Source organism: Danio aesculapii, chromosome 21, assembly GCF_903798145.1.
Source record: "Danio aesculapii chromosome 21, fDanAes4.1, whole genome shotgun sequence".
Lineage (NCBI taxonomy): Eukaryota > Metazoa > Chordata > Actinopteri > Cypriniformes > Danionidae > Danio > Danio aesculapii.
This window is the reverse complement of record NC_079455.1, coordinates 36165458-36193109: the sequence shown is the minus strand read 5'-3', so window position 1 is coordinate 36193109 and position 27652 is coordinate 36165458. Positions and strand designations below refer to the sequence as shown.

Here is a 27652-nt window from a genome sequence, read left to right as displayed (position 1 = left end):
AACACAGAGATTGAGGTTGAAGAACTCTGAAGCAACTTCACTTGATCCTGTGACAATCAGCCATAAAACATATGAGTGGGTAGGAAAGCCACAGAACAGGTTGATGCTGTACATAGAGATTTCCAGATAGTCTATCAGCTTCAAGGACTGAGTCGTGGAGTTTGTAGAGGATTCAGGTATGAAGTTCATCTTTGTCTAAGTTCAGCAGCTCACAGTACAAGTGATTTTTAATCAATCTATAAGGCAAGAATGAGACGTGTAAATAAACCAACAGGTAATTCTGCAAAGTTTCCATTTTCAAGTAACCAGACTTAAAATAGCTACAATAAATAACAGCAAATACGTGCTCTTTGACTATTCATCGAATTAACTGTTGAATTTTGTTGCTGTTTTAAAATAAGAAACTAAATCAGAGTTTCACCTGAAGAGTGAATGTCCAGTCTGTCCGGATGTGTAAAAATCTATGTGCTGTGTGTTGTAGACTGACCTTACTGCCGTCACAAGAATATGTGCATGAAACACCTGACATACTGTACAAATATTTACATTTTAAAATGATTAAGGGGAAACACACATCTGATTGGGAATTTGCACAGAAAATGCATTGAAAGCTTGTAATATTTTATTGAAATTGATTGGAAAATGTTGAAGTGTGGTGATGCAAACAAATAAATGTTGACATTTTTTATTATTTAAGTAAAATAAATTGTCATTTTTTTTAATTCGGTTATTTTTCAGTCATGAAAATCAAATAGTCCATTGATCTCTGACATAAATATCTGTATTATTCACATTAGCCAACACACCTGCCACCAAATCAATACATAATAATCAGGCAATAATATAATCAGGCTTAGAGAGTAACAGAATAACCTATTGTAACCTAATTATGTATTTAATATCTAAAATCAAACTAACTGTATTTCAGTTACATTATAAATGAGCAATCAAATTACAGTTATATCTAAAAAGCATTCATTTTTTAATTGAAATCTATTTATTTCATTACATTTATTTTACTTAGACATTGTTTTTATTATTATTTTTTCAGGGTTTTCACCCTTAATTGATAGGACAGGAGAGAGTATTGTCAGGAAAGTGTGGGGAGCAGAGAGAGGGAAAGGATCAGCATAGGACCACAAGCCAGGAATCGAACTCGGGTTGCCGTGAGCACACCGGAGTGCATGTGTCGACGCACTAACCACTACACCACTGGTGCCGACATTTAGACATTAATTAAACTGTAATTGCCAATTATATAAGTGGCAGTTAGTGATTCTCTGACTCTGACAATGCACTTTTTTATAGCTATTTCACATAACAGATGTTTACATATACAGATGCATCTCAACAAATTAGAAAAAGTTGATTACAACTGAAAATTGAAACTCATATTTACATTCATTACACACAGAAATGTATACCAAGTGTTTATTTCTTTTAATTTTAATTATTCTGGCTTACAGCTAATGAAAACACAGAATTCAGTTTTGGTTTTAGTGTAATAGACACTCTTACAGCACCCTTTAGCTTTTCTGCATTGTTGGATCTGGTGGCTCGCATTGAAAGGAGAAAAGAAACTAGAACGAGGCCAAAGTAAATAAAAGAAAAACAAAAACTACACAGTCTAATACTCAAAATCCCTCTAAGCTAACTAAACAAACAGATATGTGAAAAGGAAGCAGGAATCTTCGACAAAAATACAAAGGATGACACTCATCCCATTGCCTAGTGTGTCTTAAAGCCCCAGTAAACTTTGAACACGATTCTTTTTTGTTCTCTGTTTGATCCAAAAAGAATTTCAAAATGGCTGAGTGATGGTACACAGAAGGTTTTCAAACCTTCTGATATCCCCGCGCTTCAGTAGGCAGGGTTGTAAATGTGTCACGCCATTCAAGTGGACTCCTAAACACAACAATGGAGGCTGTAAGATAAGAGCAGTTGCATATAAGGCAAACAGCCTTCTCCAGTGAGAAGTGCCACCATGGCAGACCACATAGGATTTTATTTTGTCACGAACATACACTGAATAGAACAAGGTTTTAGAAACTGATCTGACATGGCATTGTGCAGTTGTGTCTGGTGTGGGACTGTGAGTCTTTAAAATCTCTCAGTGAGCGATAGTTCAGGTGCGGATATATCTGTACCAGCTCTGCTACTCGAGCCTCCAGTTTATTCATGTTGCTAACTTGTTGTGCTGGATGTTTTTCTCCTGTCTAAACTGTGTGAATACAAACATGAAAAAAGAAGGCGGAGTTCCAAGACACACCCAACAATTGCGTAGTCATCACGGACCAATGGCAGCTTAAAGGTGTTTAGGACCAAAACAAACTCCCCAAAAAGGTTGCTTTGGTGGACTGTTTCAAACTGCTGAAAACAAAGTCAAAAAGAACTTTGTTTTGGCTGAATTTGTTCAAAATGCCGTCATTTTAATTCTTTTTTATTTCGTTTAAAGTATCCAGGGGCACTGCTGAGGGGGAGGGGGAGTTAGAACGATTCTAAGGGCCCACGCACTTTTGGGGTGCCCAGAGTTAATATTAGGGGGCACAACCCACAATCCCACCCCCCCCCCCCTCCTCTTTATTTTCGTCCACTACTCAACCAAACCAACACACCCACCACCCCACCCTCCCCGCTCTTCACTTTCGTCCACAACAAACCAAACCCCCCAGCACCTCCCTGTCCACGCCTAGCTCGAAAAGCCTAGCACTACATCTGCAGGGGCCTTAACACTGCATACAGGCAGAATGACCTTACTTGTTCCCCTTTCTCCAAAAATGTAACTGCAAGCTCTTTTGAACAATTCAGTGCAGTCTTCAATTGTTAGATTTTCACAAATAAAAGTTCATAATTGCAATAATAAATGATCACAATAAGACATGTTATTGCAAACAGAGACATGAGAGTTTTCCAGCTCTGTGCAAATGAAGAACAGGGTGCACAAAACCAGCAATCACATAACAAGTGAAACCAACAAGCCAAAGTAGATCTCGGAGCTGTTTTAACTTTATAGTAATAAATCCTATGATCATAAATGGACCGTATATGACAGCCATGCTTGCAGTAGTTATTAGAATGAGGTGAAATGCTCTTCTTTTCATGTGGTTGTCCTCTTTCTCCCTCTTTCTCTCTCCTGGTCCTGACTGCTTCAGAGCTTTGAGAACAGCCACGAGACAAAACAACTGGAGGGAGAGGAAGAGGAGGAACTGGATTGAGAAGAACCATGAATAAAAATACCTGTCCTCTTCAAGTAAACCATACATGCCACACAAACAGAAGCCAAGGACAATAATCCAGGCCACAGCGCAGCAGATCAGTCTATATCTGAAAGGTTTGTACTTCAGAAAGGTTACAGGATGAACCACTGCCAGGTAACGCTCAACACAGATCAGACACTGAAACAGAGGACGACCCGTGACACCTAATCCGATGAAAAACAGTGTTAATGCTGTCAGATGTGAAAACCAAATTTGTTTAAGTACAGAGAACAAAAAATTCAGAGAGCTGCAAATCTCACAAATGGAAAGATTGATGTTGAAGAACGCTGAAGCGACACTTCTTTCTTCTCCGGTGACCATGAGCCATAAAACATGGGAGTGTGCAGGAAAACCAATTATGAAACTGATGCTGAAGAGACACATGTTCAGACTGTCTATTACTCCGGTGTAATTAGTTGTGGAGTTTATAGATGCTTCCGGTGTGATGAAGTTTACTGTAGAGTTATTCATTTCTTTTAAGTATCTTCTCAGTTCAGCAACTTTAAAAGTTAACCCGTGGCCTACGGTGGGGAAAATATTTTATTATAAGATGGAGTCTGCAGGAATAGAACAAAAGAAACAACTAAAGAAAAGTCCACAGATCTAGAACAATAAAGTCTTCTTAGGTTAAATGCGCTGCAGTTAAGCACAAGTTGAAGGAAAATTGCAAAAATTTTATAAGAAATTGAGAGAGTGACTGAGATTGACTAATGGATCAGGTATTCCAGAGAGTTGTGTAAAGGCTCAGTTCATTCATTCATTCATTCATTCATTATTTTCCTTTGTTTAGTCTCTGATTTTTCAGAGGTCGCCAGAGTGGAATGTACCACCAACTATTCCAGCATATGTTTTACGCCCTTCCAGCCACAGCCCAGTACTGGGAAACAGTTCAGTACATTCAAAGTGTAATATTTTGTAACAATACCTGTTTTAAATTAGAGCTCAAGCTTACTGAACTCTTGATCTCTGCTTGAGAATCCTTTGATGTTAAAAATATAACTCCGTTTAACAAATGATTTTTTTGACTAATATACAGTTAACAACACATAACATTATGAATGTTTTGTAATTATATTAAAAAACGTAATCATGATTAAGTTTATCATTAACTGTTTGTAATCTGTCATTTAATTTGTCAGTTTTTTAATATGTTGTCAGATCTCTTGGAATCAATCTAATACTCTCAATCTAATATTTACACCATATTCATCTATCTAGCTGTAGAAAAAGCCAGATCCAATTAGTTCAATTCTATGAGATTGGTTTACTTAATATCCAGGGTAAAATTGATGCAGCACCATACTCCAGACAGTAGATGAATTTATAAGAAGCATTTAAAGCATGTTGGATTTATTGATATTATTGCATAAATCTTGTTCTTGTTTGTTTCATTCATGGTTAACTAACAAACATCAATCACAGAAAGTGTATTAAATCGATGATGTTAAAAGTATGTAATCCAAATGGATGGAAATTTTATATGCAATCAGAATACATAAATCTTATTTCTTAGGCCTAAATATTTCTTTTGGAGTGTTACAGGAAAAAGTACTGGAAGCTCATTAATGGTCCTTTATATGAGCAAGAAAACACAGATGAATCTTTTTTGCCTTGCATGGGTTTTGAAATTACATTTCCAAATTGTTACATTGGTTAAATATGAAAGAGCATTTCATTATTTCCCAACAGCTAAAGCATTGAACGTGCCCTCATAACACTATCAGACCACATATTGTTGTTTACTGAGAGTAAAAACAAGAAATTGGCTAAAAAAGAAGTTTATTACCTGAGTAGTGAATGCCCAGTCTTCCTGAATGTGAATGAATCACTGTGATGTTTTGTAGCGTGACTTCACAGCTCTTACAAGAATAAATGTGTATGCTTCATGTCACAAACTTTTTGCAATATGCAAATTACTTACTTGGTGGTCTAAATTGCACATTATTAATGTCCATGTAAATACTTCAAAATATATTTCATCTCACCTTTATTTCACATAGAGTACTAGCTGGATTATTGTTTCTGGTTTTATTTACTTATTTACCGTTTTTTCATTTAGCGCAAACTTTTATTCAAACACTTGCCAAAATTCTTTATACATCTGACACTGGCCAGTAGGTCCCGTTAATTTAACACCCCACATGCAAATCATTAAATTGCACATTTAATTATATCTGTGGAAACTCAGGCCCTGTTTACATTAATACGTTTTAGTTTTTTGCTATGCTTATGCCTTCTGTCCACACTACTCTAGAGTTTTCGAGCCCCGAAAATGGAATTGTTTTGGAAACGCTGAAGAAGCTGTTTTCATTTTAAAATGCTGCTGCTCTTTGTCAGTATGGCTGGGGGAAAACGGAGATTCCTGAAAACGAAGGTGTGGCTACAGACCTTCTCGCTACCTGATTGGGGCTTTTTCCTCAATATCAAACCTAACAGACCCCAAAAATGTTAAGGCATCATGTACATTTTGATATGACCGTCATCTTCACTGTATGCAAGTTTATAACAAAACTGAGCCTAATAACTGCCTCCTTTAATTTTCACAGAAAAATATGAAACATTAGGCTCACTGAGTGGTTTTGGCAATATGTGCTTAATCTCAGGCTATATGCACACAATAAAGATTTTCAGAAGAAATGCATGGGGAAATAGCCGTCTCTTTTGCTGAATATAATAATGAGTAAGCTATCATTTTAATAATGAACAATAATTCTAAAAGTATAAAGTACAATAATTTTATATTATATATAAAATAAAGGCAAGCAATCGGTCAAACGTGCGGAATCAGTGTACGTGTTTACATAAATTAATAGGTATATCAACTTATCTTTGCGCTCAGCCAAAACACGTTACCTGAGAACAAGTAGGCTAATAGATTTAAAAGACAGACTTGTTATATATAATTCTAGCCTACACAAGACGAATTATTGATTGTGCTTTATAACTAAAGAGAGATGAGCTCCGGTGGCAGACCCGGGATGGACTGGCCGATGTCTGGCTGCTCTTAGCCAGGCAGATATGCTCAGAGCTCCCACTGACTGCCTGGAGCTCAGACACGAGAATACGCTGAAGCAGCTTTCAGTGCATGCCAGTGTGTGTGTGGTCATGTGATGTGCGTTTTCAGTGGTGTAGTGTGGACGGAGAGCTTTTCAGAAATGATAGATAAAACGCCAGTGTGGACGTGGATTGTTTTCGTAATAAAATGCTGTTTTAAAATGAAAACGTATTAGTGTAAACGAGGCCTCAATTTGCAAAAGATAACACTGGGTCATCGATGAAGTGTTTTATTGCATAATCAAAATAGCAACCACTTACAACAATTCTATGAACACAATTTAATCTACGTGTTAAATGGGTGTAACATTTCCTAAAAATGGTTGACAAGTTGCCTGTTCTATGCTGACACAGATGTTTAAGTATTTTCAAGGTCAAATCATAGCATTTAGAAGTCCAAGAGCACATACTGAATACTTTGCAGAGAAGTTTTTGCTTTTAAAAGATACCAGGTTGATAGATTAATAACACACAAATTCCACAACCAAATAGTTTCCATACTACAAGCATCTCATCCAGGGTCGTGAACATCGTGATTGTGTCCAAATGTCTTTAAACAGTCTGACAGTGTCAACAACCACAACAGCCAATGGAATTAATGTATTTGAGACTATATTTGATGGATAAGAACCAAAGAGATGTAAGAAATAGCATTAGTTGGTATTTAATAGCATTTGTTTCTTTAATTGAAAACATTTAATCAGCATGTGTGATTGAGCTTTTTTTTACAATGCTGTAGGCCGAGAGAGCCTAACGCTCTGCAATTTAAGAGAACACATGCAATTACAAAACCACCAGCAAATTAAGAAACAATTTTCATCAGTTTGACAGCACACGTGTTGCAAAGTCTCACAACACAAACAACTGAAGAAACGCATTGCATTTAGTCACAACACCAAGAACTGAAAAAACGCGCTGCATTTATTAAACGCGCTGCGTACTATTAAAACAACGTTTCCCATTTAACCATCAGTTAATTTTAGCTAATAATTTACAAAATCGTTTAATCAGGATATTAAAATAAACAAGAAAGAGCTCAGCTTTAAAAGACCAACAACTTCACTGAGCATCAGTCACGGCATAATAACACATCCATATCTCATCAGGGTCCTTCATGTTTTTGGGTCCCCTTGAAACATTTCCGTTGTGTTACATGGATATTTGCAAGTGTTGTGACAAAATGCAGTGCGTTTTTTCACTTGTTTGTGTTGTGAGAATTTGCAAAACGTGTGCTGTCAAACTGATGAAGATCGTTTCTTAATATGCTGGAGTTTTCTTAAAACTTTAATCTTAAATTGCAGCGTGTTAAGCTCTCTCAGCCACTGTACAATGCAAATAAAATAAAATAAAATAAAAGATTTATCTTGAGAAAAGGAACTGGAGTGGTCCCAAATCAAATACATAAAATTAAAACCACATAATCTAATACCCAAAAACCCTCAGCGCTAATTAACCAAGTCAGTCAGTCATTTTCTTTTTGGCTTAGTCCCTTTATTAATCCAGGGATGAACTGGCAACTTATCCAGCACATGTTTTACACAGCGGATGCCCTTCCAGCTGCAACCCATCTCTGGGAAACATCCATACACACTCACTCACACTTATACACTTCGGACAATTTAGCCTTCCCAATTCACCTGTACCGCATGTCTTTGGACTGTGGGGGAAACCGAAGCACTCGGAGGAAACCCATGCGAACGCAGGGAGAACATGCAAACTCCACACAGAAACGCCAACTGACCTAGCCGAGGCTCGAACCAGTGACCTTCTTGCTGTGAGGCGACAGCACTACCTACTGCGCCACTGCATCGCCACTTAACCGAGTAAAAATGTCAAAAGGAAGCCATTTTATTCTCAAAAATGACCTACACTGGTTAATAAGACAAAAATACAAAGGATGGTACTGTAACCTGACAAATGTATAGTGGTCGAGATGTTAAACTGTAATTCAGAGAAATAAAAAAAAACAATTAGAGCACTAAAGTTCATAATCTCAACAATTTTTAAATTATCACAATAAAATGTTATTGAAACAGTGACAGGAGACTTTTCTAGCACTGTGCAAATGGAGAACAGGTTGCGAAAAACCAGCAAACACATAGCAAGTTAAACCAACAACCCAAAGTAAATCTCTGAGCCGTTTTAACTTTAAGGTAACAAATCCTATGATTGTATATGGGCCATATATGACAGCCATGCTTGCGGTGGTTATTAGAATGAGATGAAATGCTCTTCTCTTCATGTAGTTTTCCTCTTTCTTTCTCTCTCCTGGTCCTGACTGCTTCAGAGCTCTGAGAACAGCCACAAGACAAAACAACTGGAGGGAGAGGAATAGGAGGAACTGGATTGAGAGGAACCATGAATAAAAATACCTGTCCTCTTCAAGTAAACCATACATGCCACACATACAGAAGCCAAGGACAATAATCCAGGCCACAGCGCAGCAGATCAGTCTATATCTGAGAGGTTTGTACTTCAGAAAGGTTACAGGATGAACCACTGCCAGGTAACGCTCAACACAGATCAGACATTGAAAAAGAGGACGACCAGTGACACCTAATCCAATGAAAAACTGTGAGAATCCAAAAACTGTAGTGAGATGTGAAAACCAAATATGTTTAATCAGAGAGAACAAAAAAGCCAAAGAGCTACAAATCTCACAAACGGAAAGATTGATGTTGAAGAACGCTGAAGCGACACTTCTTTCCGCTCCTGTGACGATGAGCCATAAAACATAGGAGTGTGCAGGAAAACCAAATATAAAACTGATGGCGCAGAGACACATGTTCAGACTCTTCATTACACTGGTGTAATAAGATGTGGAGTTTGTAGATGTTTCAGGTATGGTAAAGTTCACTGTAGAGTTATTCATCTTTTTAAGTGTCTTCTCAGTTCAGCAACTTTAGCTGTTAACTTGTGACCCACGGTTGGAAAAGTATTATATTATTAGATGCAATCTGCGGGAATATAACAAGACTCAACTAAAGAAATGTCCAACGATCTAGTACAGTAAAGTTTTCTGAGGTTAAATGCACCGCAGTTGATCACTGATTTGCAAGATGGATAAATTTGCTAGTCAAATAACTGCGATTGATGTGACTGATGGATCACTAATGGAACACTTTTCCTATGAGATAGAGCCACTTTGTTGTTTATTTAGGGTGAAAACAAAAACATAAATATTAAAAAAGAAGCCTATCACCTGAAGAGTGGATGTCCAAAGAGGAGTGAATGTAAGGGTGCAGCAATTTGACTGCAGTTCCAGATGAAACAGTGATTAAATTTGGGAAACCCCAGGAACTGCAGCAGCACCTTATGAGAAGTCAAGAGTTGTGCTGACCTGAGAAATGATCAAGGTTCACAAAGACAAAACTGATTGACTATGCCTCTGAGCACATCATTAACCAAGGCCTGGAGGAAAGCTGGAGCATTGGTCAGACCGAATGGCAGTACTCAGTATCAGGTGTTTTGAAAGCTGTCTTTCACTCCTCTCCATGCATACCCTCCTCAGAACCTAAAGAGATGATCCTAATTGCAATCAAGCAAGCTGGACTGGCAGGCTTCCTCTTTCCAGTTGCAGGAGACCACCAGGTTCTTGAACTGGATGGCATTGTACATGACTGAGCAACCTCTTAGCAAAGCCGCACTAAATAGTCAGCAGCCTCCTGCACCCTTTAGGCTCGTTTCTACTGACTGGTACGGTAGGGTTCGGGTCGGTACGGGTCACCTCTATCAGGCTTGCGTTTCCACTACCAAGGGTACCCTTTTGGTGGGCGTGGCGTATGACAAAGTTTCAGTCGACATCATTCTCGCTCGAGGAAATGTCTACAATAAAGCTGTACAGGTCGCTCACATATCATATGAGAAGCTCTTCTCACAAAACAGATGCTTTACACACATAAATACTTGTGTAGAAATGTTTATTACTAACTTTTCTTTGAACATGAATTGATTATAACTGCAGATTAATGACAGTGTGAAACAGCCTACTGTAACGTCTGTAATTATATTAAATAAGTAAATGAACATATATAAACACATACAGCCCCTTTCAAACATGGCAGGTTTTTTGTTTTCATTCTGGCTTGTTGCGTAAGCGAATGACGTATCTCTGTAAACCAATAGCGTTCAGCTGCACGTCTAGCTCCGCCTTTTGGTACCCTTTCTCGTGTTTGGTACCCTTTCGAACGGGTGCCAAAAAAGTGGTACGGTACCGTTCGGTTCGGTATGCCTTTTGACAGTGGAAACGGCCATAAAAGCGTACCAAACCGAACCGTACCGTACCACTCAGTGGAAACGGGCCATTTGAGACCACTTGAAGAGCCTCATCATCTCCTGCTGGATGTCACTGAATGAAGCACAGAGTGGGGCTCGAGTCTCACAGACAGAAGTCCCCCAGTCACATGCCTTGCCCATGAGAAGGGTTAAAACAAAAGCTATTTTGGTCTCCTCCTATTTTCTAACATTTTTCAGCTGACACTTAATGGCTGCACGACTGCAGTTGGAGTTATTGTTTTGCTCAATCACTCAAAATGGAAGCAAAAAAACATTTAAAAATATTTATGAAATATAATAATAATAATAATCTAAAATCAAATAAAATATAGCACAATATATCAAATAATAATAATCACAGGAACAATGCATGTTCAGTCAACCCAAAATATTGTTATTTATCTCCCGATAGCACATATGCCACTCATTCAACACCTGATATGTAAATACTTAGACTGAGTATTTTAAATATAGGCAATAAATACACTGGACATCTGTGTTATGACTGAGTGTAAGATTTATTGCAATTTATTTGTAAATGTTGACAATGGGGTCATGATGAATAGTTTTATTGAATTAGCAATCTAAACATTTCTAAGTTACAATGTACAAACCCCAAGGGCCTTGATCGGATCCTAGACACAATTGCCTAGCACTACCCTGTTCCAATTTACTATGACCTTTAATGTGAAGCTGCTTTGACACAATCTACATTGTTAAAGTGCTATACAAATCAAGGCGAATTGAATTGAATTATCCTGACAGCCCACACTCACATTGCATTTTCATCTTCCGAGCCTTATCACTACTGTGTTATCAATGCAACTGTTTAGAACAAAACAGGAAGAGAGGCAATCTCCTTATTATTTAGAATCATTTGGGACGCAGTGGCACAAAGCCTAATCTTTTGCTGAACAGATCCACCGCTTTTAACTCATAAATTTTCATTAAAGTCATCCTGCTGCACATGTTAGGAGATTTGCTTAAGATGGCAACTGAAGTGCAATGAGGAGATTGCATCTTTTATAAATTATGACAGTTAGCGTTCGTTGACTGTAAAAATGTATAATACACTCCAGCCTGATCTCATGAGAAAGCGTGTTGTCAGTTTAGTGGCTAATTCGTACAAATTCATTCGAGTTTAATCGAATTAAAAGGAGGCGTGGCACCTAACCCCACCCCTAATCCCAACCGTCATTGGGGGATGAGCAAATCGTACTAAATTGTGCGAATTAGATTGTACAAATTCACACGAATTAGCTACTAAATCAAAAAGTTACGAATTGCTGTGAGATTGTGTTGTAAATTCATATGAAACAGTCCCTTAAAAGATGTTGCGTCTTCAGTTTTGCGTTCGGGCATGCTTTGCACAATTCATGCGTACCGCTCACAAGGCCAACCTAACCGTGTATTGGCCCACCTCTTCCATCTGGACAAGAGCCAGCCAAATAAACTTGTTCAGTACAGAGAACTCACACTAGTCAAACAAATTGGGTCAAACGTGACCGGGCACAGCCTTGTGTGGTGGAATAGCCTTGTGTGCGTGCACTCTTAATTAATCATGAATATTAAACATGGGCCAACTTTAATAAACAGGTTTTGACTGCAGTTGCATAAATGTGCAAATTAAAAGACTTTAAATTCACATTTCCCCTGAACACCATCTAAAACTTTACATACAACCAGTGAACTTGGGGCAGATCAATCAATTTCAATCTCTGTGCAATGTATATCAATACCAAACACTGCCATTTGGTCCGGCTCCAGATGGTACACTATGGCTTAACAGAAATACACATGGTGCAATTATGTTTATGATGTATGGAATAAAATAACACAAAAAAAGTCATAATTGGCATGGCAATGGAAAGTTTAAGGAGACTAATTATTTGTCAAATAGATTTTTAATAGTGATTGAGATGTCAAAGTTAGTGCAATAAGATTAATATTCTTAAGCATTACAAGATGATCACAATTAGACATATTATGGCAAACAGTGATGGAAGAGACTGGAGAGCTTCCCAGTGCTGTGCAAATAAAGAACAGGGTGCACAAAACCAGCCAGCAGATAGCAAGTGAAACCAATAAGCCAAAGTGGGTCAATCAGCTGTTTTACCATAATGGTAACAAATCCTACAATTATACTTGGGCCATATATGATAGACATGCTACCTGTGGTTATTAGAATGAGATGAAATGCTCTTCTCTTCATGTGGTTTTCCTCTTTCTCCCTCATTCTCTCTCCTGGTCCTGACTGCTTCAGAACTCTGAGAACAGCCACAAGACAAAACAACTGGATGCAGAGGAAGAGGAGGAACTGGGTTGAGAAGAACCATGTAAATAAATACCTGCGCTCTTCATGTAAAGTGAACATGCAGAACAAGCAAGAGCCAAGAGTGATTATCCAGGCTGGAGCACAGCAGATCACTCTATATCTGAGAGGTTTGTACTTCAGAAAGGTTACAGGATGAACCACTGCCAGGTAACGCTCAACACATATCAGACACTGAAACAGAGGACGACCAGTGAACGTAACTCCTTCAGAAAATGTTTTTAAGGTTGAGAAACTGAAAAAGGAAGATGATATTGCATTAACTAAGCAATTCAAACTGATCCCAATCTCACAAACGGCGAGATTGATGTTGAAGAATGATCCAGCAACTCCACTTGATCCTGTGACGATCAGCCATAAAACATAGGAGTGTATCGGAAAACCAAATATGAAACCGATGCAGTACATAAAAATGTTCAGATCATCTATTACTCCAGTGTAATGAGTTGTGGTGTTTGCAGAAGTTTCAGATGTGGTGAAGTTCACTGTAGAGTTATTCATCTTGTCTTCTTGGTCAAGAGGTTTTAAAAGTTAACCTGTGTACTCTTTTAAAGTTTCCACTGTAGGGATAAATATTTTATTATAAGACAATCACTGCAGCAATGTTACAAGAATCAGCTAAAAAGTCTGAAATTCTAGCACAATAAAGGGACAAGTACCGACTAGTACAGTCAGGGATTTTTATTTTTTAAATTTTTTGTCCAAGTCATGTAATATCACGGATTTGTCACTATAAATTCTACTTTCCACTTCAATATATATTCACACCTGTTGTTATGGTAAGGTGTTATATCACAATGGCTATTACAGGCATGCAAAATTACATTTAAGCTAAAACAATTTTAACAGTATGTATTTATTTTAACATATTATATTGTATATAAAATATAATATTATTCATATAACATACACAGCAGCAGCCTGATTTTACATTAATTAGATGTCATGTCAAATTAAGTTTTCTAGTCAGTTGTGGGGGTTTTAGTTTTAGTCAATTGTTATTTGGCTTTAAGTTGGAACCCTGAATCTAATATATTTAATATATTAAATTTAACAAAAAAAAAAAAGAAAGAAATGGCAGCTGTAATTTAAATGATCAACCCAGACAACATATTGTATCGATTTACTAATAATGTCAATAAAAGACACTTTTACAATTTTTTTAAAAAATTTTTAAATTTACAATTTTTTTCTGAGTAGAGACCAATGTTTCATGATGCAACTTGAAAGTGTACATATTCATAAAACCCTTATGAACCTAAACATCACTACAATATTTGTAATGCTCTGATCTCAGAATTCACATCATTCTTATTTACAATATTGTTTTCGCAATAATAAAAAAGCATCTCATTGTTTCCATTAGCTGGCACTGAACATGCAAACAAAACACTTTTCAGATAGACACTGTATTGCTTTTTATTTAGGATTAAATAAAAAAAAATGATGAAAAGAAATATCACCTGAGGATTGAATGTCCTGTCCCTCCGAATGTCTCTCTGTGTTTTGTTTGGTTTTTAACAGCTCAGCTGTCACAAGAATTATTGTGTATGACTTCATCATCTGCTACATCATATAAAACATAAGCTATGAAAATTAAAACAACGCTGTTCATTGTATGTAAAACCAAACAGTAAAATTAATTCAATTAAATTATATTAGCTATTTTTACTCAAATGTTTAAGAAGTTCATTATAGGCCTAAGTCATGCTGTGAACTTTAAATGTATTGTGTCAAGGTGAACTTAAATTGATTAGAAATAGATTTCAAGTTCCCAGCATGCTTTGGGACAGACTGTATAAGAAACTACGTTTTCAAATTAAGTGATATTCCTTCTTTTCAGTGAGACTTAAAATACAATGTAATGTTGAGCTGTAATATTTGCTTCTGTTGAAATCTGTAAGGTTACCATTGTGATGAAGAGTAAAAATCTGGCTGGGGAAGAGCTGAAAAGACACTTCAAGACACAATCAAGGCACAATTTCCACTACATTCATTCACGTGTTTAAAACTATTCTCTTTGATCGTCACATTAAAGGCATAGTTTACCAAAACTGAAATTTGCTCCCAATTTACCCATACTCAACTGGTTATAAACATTTGTGTTTTTTCCTTTGAATGCAAAGGATATAGAGAAATATAGATAGAGAAAGCTGAAAACCTGTAACCACTGACTTCCATAGTAATGGTATGGGACAATAGTGGACATTTTAGTGTCTATGCATTCAGTCTATGGTGACTAAATTGTTAGCATGATTGCCTCACAGCTAGAACGTCTTGAGTGCTGCCGGCACCAGGAGGCATATTTCTGTGTGAGGTTTGTATGTTCTCCCCGTGTCCGTGTGGGTTTCCTCCGGGTGCTCCGGTTTCCCCCACCAGTCCAAAGACATGTGCTCTAGGTGAATTGGGTAAGCTAAATTGTCCATAGTGTATGTGTGTGAATGAGTGTGTATGGGTGTTTCCCAGTGATGGGTTGTAGCCGGATGGGCATCTGCTGCGTAAAACATATGCTGGATAAGTTGGCGGTTCATTCCATGGTGGTAACCCCTGATTAATAAAGGGACTAAGCCGAAAATAAAATGAATGAATGAATGAAAATGGACCCCTTCAACCATATACAAACATCACACAATAGGGAAAGACATGTCAGATGAGATGTAGCTTTAGAAAGAGGAAATAAGATACATTAGGGAAAAGAGAGGTAAACAAAAGCCCCTCTCAGACTATCCATGAAGTAGGACAGTGTGAGATCAGGGGGAAAAAAGCCCCAGCAACAAGCACATTAAAACATAGACATAACATAGTCCAATATAGGTACCAGCCATCTGGTCCTGCCGCTAGAGAGCACTAGGTCTGCCTACCCACACCGGGGGTGATAAGCATACGAAGGCGTGAGATGCGGGAAAGGCAGTGATTGTCTGTAGCTGTGTAAGTGTGTGTGTGTAAGCCTGTAGATTCTCAACAGATGCCCTTGGAACAGGGAAGAGGAATTCAGAGCGTCTCGTTATCTTGTTCTCTGGGTGAAGTTGTTTGTCTCCAGCCGAAGCCATCTAACAGGAGTGTCACAGGTAAGCCAAAAGAGAAAAAGGTTTCCAAATTTGCGTCAATATCTGCTAGTTTCGCAGATATCTAATGTCCGTCACGTGGTCTCCAGGTCTGTCCAAATATCGTTGCAATGACTCAAGTTTCTCCGCAATGTTTTCCAATCTGTGGTCTATAACCACAGTCTGAGTCCTAACAGCCCTGCTCGCCAGCTTTGTGGGGTTTTGAGCCACACTGACTGTTTTTTTCAATCATTGATACCCCTGGGCCCTGCCTAAGCCCATCATCAGAAACCCTGTAATCAAAATTCCAAATAAATTGATATTTTCATAATGTAACAGTAATGATAAGTAACCAAGCCTCATTTACTAAAATCACATGACTTGCCAATTTGATGCCAATCACATGCCAATTTGTTACATGCTCCGAACCACTGATTCAAACAAAAGATCCATAAAGGTTTCTAAACTTCATGAAGCAGTGCTTCAAAAGCAGCCATTACTAATGTGAATGGGAGAGTGTGTGGGTGTTTCCCAGCACTGAGGGTTACACTCTCAGAGCTGGGTTGCAGCTGTAAGGACATCCGCTGTGCAAAACATATCTCAGAGTAACTGATGGTTCATTCTACTCAAACATGAGTGTGTTTGCTGGAAATCAAAGAGGGGAAACCCTAAGGGGAAACGAAATGTTTACAATTATTAACAGAACAATTCATATTTAGTCTTCCATAACACACAGACACTGGCCAGCAGGTGCCAAAACATTCAACACCTCATACAGTGTGTAAATTCTTAGACTGGGCATTTTAATAAATTATATGCTATAATGAAATTTTATATTGTTAGGCATTTGTGTTATGATAGTCAGCCAAGATTAATGGGTGAAAAATCATAAAATGCAAAAGATGAATCTGGGCTATCGATGGAGTGTTTTATTAGGTAATCAAAATAACCACAACAACAACTCTATCTATAAACACAATTTAATATGTAGATCAAATCTGTGTAACTTTTATGAACTCTAGGCAAAATTGTCTGATCTATACTGACACAAATTTACAACACAAGTCATTTTCTATAAGCCAAAGTGCAAACATTACCATTGCACTAAATACAGTAGTTGCTTTCTATTTCTACACATATGCATCGATGGATTACACATTTGCTGCACATTGTTGGATTTGCTCTTCAGTGTTTGGACTCAGTAGTGATTATTAAACCACACTGAACTGAGCTAAACTGAACTGAACTGAACTTAAACTCTGAAAACTGGACTGACTGTTTCAATTTACTATGATCTTTTATGTGAAGCTGCTTTGACACAATCTACATTGTAAAAGCGCTACACAAATAAAGGTGAATTGAATTGAATGCATCTCATGGTTGTTGTGTTCAACTTCTGCATTTTAATAGATGGTGATTGGGGCAAAATTCTTTAACCGCGTGTTAAAACTGTTGACGGTCTGACAAACTCAACAGTGAATTAAATGTTGCTACGTTTGCTACGTGTATGTCAACGTGTACTTGTCTGCTCAAGCAAAAGACACACATTAAAAACTGTTGCCTTTACTACAGTATAACAGTTTAACAGACATATTTAGGCAAACTGAGACAGGAAATCTTCCCAGTGCTGAGCAAATAAAGAAAAGGGTGCACAAAACCAGCCAGCACATAGCAAGTGAAACCAGCAAACCAAAGTGGATCAATAAGCTCATTTACCACGATGGTAACAAAACCTATGATTGTAAATGGGCCATATATGATGGCCATGCTTGCTGTGGTTATTAGAATAAGATGAAACGCTCTTCTCTTCATGTGGTTTTCCTCTTTCTTTCTCTCTCCTGGTCCTGACTGCTTCAAAGCTCTGAGAACAGCCACGAGACAAAACAACTGGATGGAGAGGAAGATGAGGAACTGGGTAGAGAAGAACCATGTATATAAATACCTGCCCTTTTCATTCAAAGTATACATGCAGATCAAGCATGAGCCGAGAATGATTATCCAGGCTGGAGCACAGCAGATCACTCTATATCTGAGAGGTTTGTACTTCAGAAAGGTTACAGGATGAACCACTGCTAAATAACGTTCCACGCAGATCAGACATTGAAACAAAGGACGACCGGTGATGGTAAGTCCTACAAAAAATTGTTTTACATTTGAAAAACTGAAAAAGCAATATGATATTGCATATACTAAACAATTCAAACAGATCCCAATCTCACAAAAAGCGAGATTAATGTTGAAGAATGATGCAGCAACTCCACTTGATCCTGTGACGATCAGCCATAAAACATAGGAGTGTGTCGGAAATCCAAATATGAAACCGATGCAGTACATAAAAATGTTCAGACTGTCTATTAATATGGTGTAAGAAGTTGTGGAGTTAGATGTTTCAGATGTGGTGAAGTTCACTGTTGAGTTATTCATCTCTTGTCTTCTGATGTTTTACAAGTAACTCTGTGTGTTGCCTCACTGTAGGGAATAAGATAATATTATAAGACAAACACTGCAGCGGTGATACGAAAATCAACTAAAAAGTCTTAAAATCCAGTACAGTAAAATCATCTGAGATCCATGCAATCCATTACAATTAAATAGTTATACTCAAGATAAAACAATCAATTTAATTTCAATCAAACAATCATTTAACAAAACAAACAAAAAGAACTGGCTCATGAAATTTGCATGATCAACCCAGAATATATATTGTTTCAATCAACATAGGCTCATTCTGTAAACGTAGCCCTATATACATTTTTGGAGAATTATGTAGCAGAGCTACGTATAGCTGCATTTATAAAACGAACGCTACGGGGCGGTATGACGCCGTTTCTTTTTCCGCTTACCAGCTGACTGCTTACCTCCATATCGATGGCTTTTCTGCTGTTACCAGTTTGTCCAGTAGCTCGACATATACGTCGGAGGACTTGAGATGCAGAGCAGAGCTCACAGCGACAACGGAGTTCGAGTTCGGAGAAGAATGGTTCCAGAAAGCAGGTAAGACATAAACAAAAGCTAAAAAATTAAATAAACAAGTAAAATAACAGGGTGAGGACGTGGTAAAAATCAGGGGGCTTTTCTTTTTCGGGATTCCTTTTAAAACACTGCGGTTGGGTTTAGGGAAGGGGGTGGGCGGGTCAGTTGGTGCTTTTTAAAACGCTATTGGTTGGGATTTGGGAAGGAGTAGGGTGGGGGATCGATCGGTTGGTCAGTCAGTCGACAGTGGCCTCTGGTGGATTTACACGAAAAGAGCAGGCGCGAATGGCACACGCAAGAGAAATTTGAGATCTAAAAAGGCGTACACAGCGGCCTCTAGTGGATTCGCGAAAACAGAAACTGCAAAAAAAAAAAAACATAGCTCCTGGGACGTATTTTGCTCTCTCAAGAAATGCATATAGGAATACATAATCAGAATGAGCCTGAGTTAGAAAATGTCAATAAAAGAAACTTTTTTCTATGTATACATCCTCGGGATAAACTTCTTTCAGATTTTTCCACATGAGAGGCCATACAAAATCCTCCAGATGTTATTTACTAATAGAACAAAAAGTAAATTCACTTTTTGACCCTATATAGGTGGTGCCAAGGCTCCATGCCATCTTACAAATAATATTGCAATCAAGGCCAAAAAAACCAAAGGCAAGAATAGGCCAAGAAACTGCCAGGATTCTGACCAGAACCAGAAAATCTGAGCACATCACACCTGTCCTCAGGTCTTTACACTGGCTCCCAGTAAGATTCAGAATAGATTTTAAAGTATTATTACTAGTCTATAAGTCACTAAATGGCCTAGGACCTCAATACATTACAGATATGCTCACTGAATACAAACCTAACAGATCACTCAGATCATTAGGATCAAGTAAATTAGAAATTCCAAGAGTTTGGTCAAAGCAGGGTGAATCGGCCTTCAGCTATTACGCCCACGCTGCTGGAATCAGCTTCCACAAATGATCAGATGTGCTCCAACATTACACACATTCAAATCAAGACTGAAAACACATCTGTTTAGCTGTGCCTTTACTGAATGAGCACTGTGCTAGGTCTGATTTTAACACATTTTAATCTGTTTTTAATCATTTTATTCTTTGTTTTTATTTTCTTGTCTCTTTTATTCTTGTTTATGTAAATCACTTTGAATTACCATTGTGTATGAAATGTGCTATATAAATAAACTTGCCTTGCGCTGCCTTAACAGAAATGGTGTAGAATTAAAAAAAAAAATAAAAAATGAAACAAATAAATACAAGGTTGAGGTACAGTCTGCAATATGGGTCACCAGAGAATAAAAGCCGCTTTGTTAAACTTTTCTACAGCTATTTTTTTTGAGCTGAGATCAATGTCTCACGATGCAACTTGACAGTGAAAATGAACATAAAATAGTCATCAACCAAAACATCGTACATACAGAATGTGCCTTTCAACATTAATTTCAATATTAAATCCTTAACTGTTACTTTTGTTCAATAAAATAAAAAGCATCTCATTGTTTCCTATAAGCTACTGTAGCACTGAACAAGCCATCAACATATTTTTACACAATATTGATATTTATTCAGTGAAAAAAAAAAAAAAGAAATTGTATTTTAAAAAAGAGTTTATCACCTGAGGAGTGAATGTCCAGTCTCTCTGAATGTGACAGAACGATTAGTATTTAGTTTTTCATAAACCACTGTGTACATCTGACACTGGCCAGCAGGTGCCAAACATTCAACACATCATATGTAAATTCTTAGACTGGGTATTTACAAATTAGGGATTTTTTTAAGCATGTGTGTTATGATAGTAAATCAAGAGAATTCAGTAAATCACAGTGGAAACTCGTAATATGCAAAAGATGATTTATCAATAGCAGGTGTTTATTAGATTATCAAAATCACCATTTACAGCAACCATACAGTATAAACAATGTAATCTGTTTGTAAAACATTTGTTTGTGTAACATTTACTAACTACTTTAGACAAAATCAACATCATCTGATCAACACTAACACAAATTGATAAGAAATCATTAGTAAAATTCTCATTAGAAGCCAAAGTGCTTATTGTTTATCGTGTAATTTATGATCTATTACAATCCATTACTTCTCCCTCCTCAAGTTTTTTTTAAGGAAGAATGGTAAAAATAACTAGGAGTGGAAATTTCATAATAATGTGGCAGAATAACGAACACTATCAATTCTAGACATCATCTTATTTCGACACAAGCACATTGTGAAAATGTACCTCTGTATACATTTCTGGAGAGCGTGAATTATGTAGCCAGAGCTATGTACGGCTGCATTTCATCTTTAAAACGAACACTACGGGGCGGTTTGATGCTGCCGACAGCTTCTGTTTCTTTTCACGCTACCAGCTGACCGCTTACCTCCATGTGGACAGCTTTTCCGCTGTTAACGAATAACCCAGTGGTTCACCGCATACATTGGCCATCTTGAGATGCAGAGAGGGGTTAACCATGACGACAGAGTTCGAGTCTAGCAAATAACGGTTCTAGAAAGCATGTAAAACAAAAACAAAATGCAAAAAAGTAAGTAAATAAAAGTAAATAACAGGGTGACAACGTGGTAAGATCTGAAAACGTGGTAAAAAAAAATCAGGCAGCCACGAGGGCTTTTCTTTTTCTGGATTGCTTTTGAAAACACTGTCGGATGGGTTTAGGGAAGGGTGGGATTATTGGTCAGTCAGTCAACAGTGGCCTCTGGTGGAGAAGAGCAGGCATGAATGGCAATCGCAAGAGAAATTTGAGATCTGAAAAAGAGTACAGTGGCCTCTGCAAGATTTGCGAAAACAAAAACTGCAAAAAAAACATACCTCCTGGGATGTATTTCACGCTGTTCAATATGTATATAAGGGTACATATCAATAATGATCCTGGGTTGTCTTATTCTGTTTCATAGACTACATTATTCAAAAAAGATACTACATTTACATCCAATTTCCCTACATGTAAAAGTGTATGTGACAAACAAAGGCTTCATCATAATCATCATGCAATAGAATTTTCCAAAATCTCTCACCTCTTTGTAAGAAATGTAATTCAGTAGATGCCGATCTGCCCCATAGTTTGATTTCTTGTTCTAAGATACAGAGCTATTGGAACAGAAGTGCCTTCTGAGATTTTTATGGTGCAACTACTGACAGATACAATACTTTTAATTCTGGGATTTTCTGAACATATTCATTCATTATCAAGTGCACAACACAAACTGCTCACTTACAGCTCAACTACAGCCAAGCGGTCTTTGCTATTGTTTTGGCGAAAAATAAAATGAGCCTTCTACATCTAAACTATGGATTGGACATATGATTTCTACTTTACATTTAAAGGAAATCAGGTACTGTTTGAAGGGAAAACTTGAGGAATTCGAAATCTATATACTGTATCTGGTGGCTATTACTTTGATGAGAAACCTATAGACCAATGCATCATTTGTATTAAATGCTGTAATATTTTTCATCATACTCTGCAGAGTAAACAGGTATTCTAAGGAGTGATTGGTGATGTGAGTGTTTTTTTCTTTCTGTCTTTCTTTTTTCTATGGTATTCAAGACCGAAGTGCGATGCAGGGCCTTACGTAATTTTCAGGGCCCTTGAATAGTGGAAATATAGTGCTTTCATTGCTTTTATTTCTTTTATTTATTAATTATTTTATTGAATTCTGTGCATATGTGGACACTGCATATGTGGAAAACTGTGAATCCTATTTTGAATATTTGTCTTCTATGAAGGTATTTGACAAAAAAGCTAGATAGATAGATAGATAGATAGATAGATAGATAGATAGATAGATAGATAGATAGATAGATAGATAGATAGATAGATAGATAGATAGATAGATAGATAGATAGATAGATAGATAGATAGATAGATAGATAGATGGATAGATAGATAGATATGCAAACACAGTTTTGTATGTCAACCTGTACATATCTACTCAAACTAGATAAATAGATTGAAAATGACAATACAATACCACAATTACACATATTATGACATACAGAAACAGGAAAGTTTTCCAGTCATGTGCAAATAAAGAACAGGGTCTACAAAACCAGCCAGCAGATAGAAAGTTGAAGCAACAAGCCAAATTTGGTCAATATGCTCATCTAATACGATGGTAACAAATCCTACGATTGTAAAAGGGCCATATATGATAGCCATGCTTGCAGTGGTTATTAGAATGATAAAAAATGCTCTTCTCTTCATGTGGTTTTCCTCTTTCTTTCTCTCTCCTGGTCCTGACTGCTTCAGAGCTCTGAGAACAGCCACAAGACAAAACAACTGGAGGGAGAAGACGATGAGGAACTGCAGAGAGAAGAACCATATATAAAAATTCCCTCTCTCTTCATTTAAAGTATACATGCAGAACAAGCATGAGCCAAGAGTGATTATCCAGGCTGCAGCACAGCAGATCACTCTATATCTGAGAGGTTTGTACTTCAGAAAGGTTACAGGGTGAACCACTGCCAGGTAACGCTCGACGCAGATCAGACACTGAAACAGAGGACGACCGGTGATGGTAAGTCCTTCCAGAAATGCTTGTAAAGTTGATAAACTTAGAAAGCAATATGAAACTGCATTTACAAAACAATTGAAACAGATCCCAATCTCACAAACAGAGAGATTGATGTTGAGGAAGGACGATGCTACTCCACTCGATCCTTTGACAATCAGAAATAAAACATAGGAGTGTGTCGGAAAACCAAATATGAAGCTGATGCTGAAGAGACAAATGTTCAGATTGTCTATTACTTCCGTGTAAGAAGTTGTGGAGTTTGCAGATGTTTCAGATGTGGTGAAGTTCACTGTTGAGTTATTCATCTCTCTCTTGGTTCTTGGTTTGAATATTCTTAAATTATAAATACTCTGACAAATATTCTGTTACAAAACAGAAAAGAACAACACTGTAAAGATAAGTGAAAGAATACAGTACGGTAAAGTCCTCTGAGGTCAAATTTCTGAGAATAATGTTTTTAAATTATGTACAAAATCAAAACAATTGAGGATGCTAAAATATGAACCACACAGTATATAAAATTTTGTATTGAAAACAGTTACTTATCGATCAATAGAATAAAAAGACTGAAAATAAGAAACAGGATAATACAGGAGATCACCTGAGAAGTGGATGTTCACTCTCTCTGGGTGTGTATAAATCTCTATGCTGTTTTGTTTACCAAGTGCAGTGTTAAAATAATAAATGTGCGTGTCTTCATGAGTGACACATTATAAATGTTATGAGGTATATGAAAATTTTAAAACAATGAGGTGCAAATTCATCCTTATTTCATTAATTCAGCTCTATATCTATAGCGATACACACTAACAATACACAGCTTCCGACTAAAAGTCTGAACAACCGATCAATCCCTGTGTAAGCTAGTAGTAATTTATGTAATGAATTGTGCAAGGAGAGTCATTTAAAGAAAAACAATGCCAAATTTGCAGTGTTAATTGCGCACTACTATCTATTTAAAACATTTTAAATACATTACATATCTATCATATTGCCCTTACTTACATACAACAGTTGAGTTATAGTACAGTATATACAACAGTTATAGTGTATATATAGTATATACAACCATTATGTACAACAGTTGGGTTATAGTACAGTATATACAACAGTTATAGTGTATATATAGTATATACAACTGTTATATACAACAGTTGGGTTATAGTACAGCATATATAACAGTTATAGTGTATATACAGTATATACAACTGTTATATACAACAGTTGGGTTATAGTACAGCATATATAACAGTTATAGTGTATATACAGTATATACAACTGTTATATACAACAGTTGGGTTATAGTACAGCATATATAACAGTTATAGTGTATATACAGTATATACAACTGTTATATACAACAGTTGGGTTATAGTACAGCATATATAACAGTTATAGTGTATATACAGTATATACAACTGTTATATACAACAGTTGGGTTATAGTACAGTACATACAACAGTTATAGTGTATATATAGTATGTACAACTGTTATATACAACAGTTACGTTATAGTTTGTATGCATTAAACACACTTTATTCCAACCCCTTATGTAGTATATGACCCACAATTTTGAATGAACTTCTGTTCTCTAAGAATCAAGAACTTTTAATCCCATTTCAGTGAAAATCTAAATTTACAATGGTTATTTTGTTAGCGCACGTTGTTATCCTTTAGGTGAACAATTAATTCAGGTAATCCACAGAAATTGTTATTTTTTTGGCCATTTTCAATTTAAGTCTGACCATTTGCTTCCACGTTTGGAGTGGTGGTCGTTTTCTGATGATGTCAGTTTGACAACTTCGGACACAATATTTTAACCATGCCCCTATTTACCATTAGTTTGCTATGAGGGAATGATGGAGACAGTCCTCGCTACAGCCTGCAGCTTGGTGACGTGCTGGACCAGGTCCACTACGTAATGGACGATCGCCCACACCTCCCACTACCCTGAACCCAACCGTCACAGTAGCACAGGCATTACCTTAGTGGGCAGTACAATGTCCGCTACGTAGTGGACCTGTTCCAATATGTCATCACTGTTACAGACTGCAGCGAGGAAATCTTGGAATGATGCACAAAAACAAAGTCCCGCCCATACTTAATATTCAATTTCAATTATAAGTACATCAACATACTGAACAAAAAGTCTCAGCAACTTCCAGTTCACATGGACCTTAAGTTTTAATATTGCATTTTATGTATTTTGCACATATTTTATGTTTTTTAGTTGAATCAAATGAACTTTTCTAGTCATCTTAACTTACATCAAATAAAAAAAAAATCAAGATAAACTTTGTATAACTTAAAAAAAAATGATTAACCTAATTAACTTCATTCCTTTTCCTTCATTCCTTTTCCTTTAGCTGATTTATCAGAGGTCGCCACAGAGGAATGAACCACCAACAATTTCAGTATATGTTTTAAACAGCGGATGCCCTTCCAGCTGCAATCCAGTACTGGGAAACACCCATACATAAACCGGCCGTAGTGAATTGAGTATTTGTGTGTGTGAATGTGAGAGACATTCACACACACACTTATTCACTACGGCCAATTTAGTTTATTCAATTCATCTATAGCATGTCTTTGAACTGTGGGGGAAACTGGAGCACCTGGAGGATGCCAACTAGCGCAGCCGGGACTCGAACCAGCAACCTTCTTGCTGTGAGGTGACAGTGCCAACCACTGAGCTACCATGCCACCCCCAATTAACTTAAAATAAATTAAAGAAAAAAAAACCCTTTTGTCAAATCATTTTGCACAGTGCACTCATTGCATTTAAATGTTTTATGAATACAATTAAATATCAGTGTTATAATAGTCGGTCAAGTATTATGGAATATTCTCTGTGGCAATGCCCCCCTTTGTGTAAAGTGCTTTGAGTGCTCAGAAAAGAGCTATATAGAATGTAAGAAATTATTATTATTATTAACATTAATATACAAAAGATGAAACTGGACTATTGATGGAGTGTTTTCTTGGATGAATACACTTGAGGAAAAAGTGGACTGATCTTGAGTTTTAGACAGTGAATCTTACAAACATAATACGATTTGATAAGAAGCCTGGTACATTGGTGCACAAGGTAAAGTCTCACAAGGTTTTATGGTGGATGGAAGCACAGACATTTTCCATTCCGGTGCAGATAAAGAACAGGCTGCAAAAAACTAGCAAGCACATAACAAATCAAAGCAGGAAGCCAGACTTCCTGTATATTAAGTTGTGTCAAATTATTAAATAATGCTGAAACAGTAATCGGCACATAAAGGATAACCATGTTCACAGTGGTTAGTAGAATTATATTAAACGCTTTCCTCTTCATGTGGTTTTCCTCCTTCTCTCTCTTTCTCTCTCCTGGTCCTGACTGCTTCAGAGCTCTGAGAACAGCCACAAGACAAAACAACTGGATGGAAAGATAAAGTATAAACTGTGGCATGTAGAACCATGCATGTGCATAAATGCCAAATGATGTTAAAATAAAATTGCAGCACAAACAGGAGCCTAAAGTGATGATCCAGGTTACAACACAGCAGAATGCTCTATATCTGAGAGGTTTGTACTTCAGAAAGGTTACAGGATGGACCACTGCCAGGTAACGCTCAACACACATCAGACACTGAAACAGAGGACGAGCAGTGATGGAGAATCCTATAAAAAATATTCTTAATATGAGGAAACTTGAAAACCAATACGTAAGTGCAAAGAACAAGCAGTTCAGAGAGACAACAATCTCAGTAAGAGACAGATTGAGGACAAAGAACTCTGAAGCAACTCTACTTCTTGTTCCTGTGACGATCAGCCATATAATATAGGAGTGTATAGGAAGACCAAACACGAAATTGATGAGGTACATAGCGATATCCAGACTTTGCATTATCCCAATTGATGTCGAGTTCGATGATGCTTCAGGTGTGGTGATGTTCACTGTAGAATTATGCATCTCTGGATCTGTCGTCTTAGTTCAGTATGTAAAAGAAAATATCATTGCAGTTGTAGTCAACAAGAATGGATCAGATCTGTAAACAATTTTCAGTATATCCAGATATATTCTACCAATGCCCATTTAAACCACTAGAGAAACCAATTAAATCAGTGGTCCTGGACCTTTCTATCTCCGGTCAATGCTTTTAAAATGTTAACACTTGGTAAAAATGTAACTTCTTGTCATG

The 27652-nt window shown here is 37.1% G+C and overlaps 6 protein-coding genes across 6 annotated transcripts; all 6 read right to left on the bottom strand.

Annotated features, from left to right (window-relative positions):
- Positions 1-1801: 1801 nt before the first annotated feature.
- LOC130214249 (proteinase-activated receptor 3-like) lies at positions 1802-3728 on the bottom strand. The gene is made up of 2 exons (XM_056445846.1): positions 3063-3728; positions 1802-1924 (listed from the first exon to the last, which is right to left on the bottom strand). The coding sequence occupies exons 1-2, from the start codon at positions 3726-3728 to the stop codon at positions 1802-1804; spliced, it is 789 nt and encodes a 262-aa protein (XP_056301821.1).
- Positions 3729-7061: 3333 nt separating this feature from the next.
- On the bottom strand, positions 7062-9183 carry LOC130214248 (P2Y purinoceptor 8-like). The gene is made up of 2 exons (XM_056445845.1): positions 8511-9183; positions 7062-7069 (listed from the first exon to the last, which is right to left on the bottom strand). Exons 1-2 carry the CDS (start codon positions 9181-9183, stop codon positions 7062-7064), a joined length of 681 nt encoding a protein of 226 aa, XP_056301820.1.
- Positions 9184-12287: 3104 nt separating this feature from the next.
- Positions 12288-13419, bottom strand: LOC130215074 (uracil nucleotide/cysteinyl leukotriene receptor-like). The gene is made up of 2 exons (XM_056446958.1): positions 12759-13419; positions 12288-12361 (listed from the first exon to the last, which is right to left on the bottom strand). Exons 1-2 carry the CDS (start codon positions 13417-13419, stop codon positions 12288-12290), a joined length of 735 nt encoding a protein of 244 aa, XP_056302933.1.
- Positions 13420-17543: 4124 nt separating this feature from the next.
- On the bottom strand, positions 17544-18386 carry LOC130215073 (uracil nucleotide/cysteinyl leukotriene receptor-like). Its single transcript, XM_056446957.1, has one exon. It carries the CDS (start codon positions 18384-18386, stop codon positions 17544-17546), a length of 843 nt encoding a protein of 280 aa, XP_056302932.1.
- A 4564-nt stretch (positions 18387-22950) lies between these two features.
- Positions 22951-23784, bottom strand: LOC130215072 (uracil nucleotide/cysteinyl leukotriene receptor-like). The gene has a single exon (XM_056446956.1). The coding sequence runs from the start codon at positions 23782-23784 to the stop codon at positions 22951-22953; it is 834 nt and encodes a 277-aa protein (XP_056302931.1).
- Positions 23785-26586: 2802 nt separating this feature from the next.
- On the bottom strand, positions 26587-27423 carry LOC130215071 (C-C chemokine receptor type 8-like). Its single transcript, XM_056446955.1, has one exon. It carries the CDS (start codon positions 27421-27423, stop codon positions 26587-26589), a length of 837 nt encoding a protein of 278 aa, XP_056302930.1.
- Between the last annotated feature and the right edge of the window lie 229 nt (positions 27424-27652).

Coding starts and splice junctions, on each gene's coding strand:
- LOC130214248 (XM_056445845.1), bottom strand. CDS start 9,183: ATGAATAACTCTACAGTGAACTTTACCATACCTGAAACATCTACAAAC.
- LOC130215071 (XM_056446955.1), bottom strand. CDS start 27,423: ATGCATAATTCTACAGTGAACATCACCACACCTGAAGCATCATCGAAC.
- LOC130214249 (XM_056445846.1), bottom strand. CDS start 3,728: ATGAATAACTCTACAGTAAACTTCATCACACCGGAAGCATCTATAAAC. Junction 1,925..3,062: donor ACCTCATTCTAATAACTACT/GCAAGCATGGCT, acceptor CTTATCTTACAG/CCTCCATTGTTGTGTTTAGG.
- LOC130215074 (XM_056446958.1), bottom strand. CDS start 13,419: ATGAATAACTCTACAGTGAACTTCACCACATCTGAAACTTCTGCAAAC. Junction 12,362..12,758: donor TCTCATTCTAATAACCACAG/GTAGCATGTCTA, acceptor GTTAAGCCATAG/TGTACCATCTGGAGCCGGAC.
- LOC130215073 (XM_056446957.1), bottom strand. CDS start 18,386: ATGAATAACTCAACAGTGAACTTCACCACATCTGAAACATCTAACTCC.
- LOC130215072 (XM_056446956.1), bottom strand. CDS start 23,784: ATGAATAACTCAACAGTGAACTTCACCACATCTGAAACATCTGCAAAC.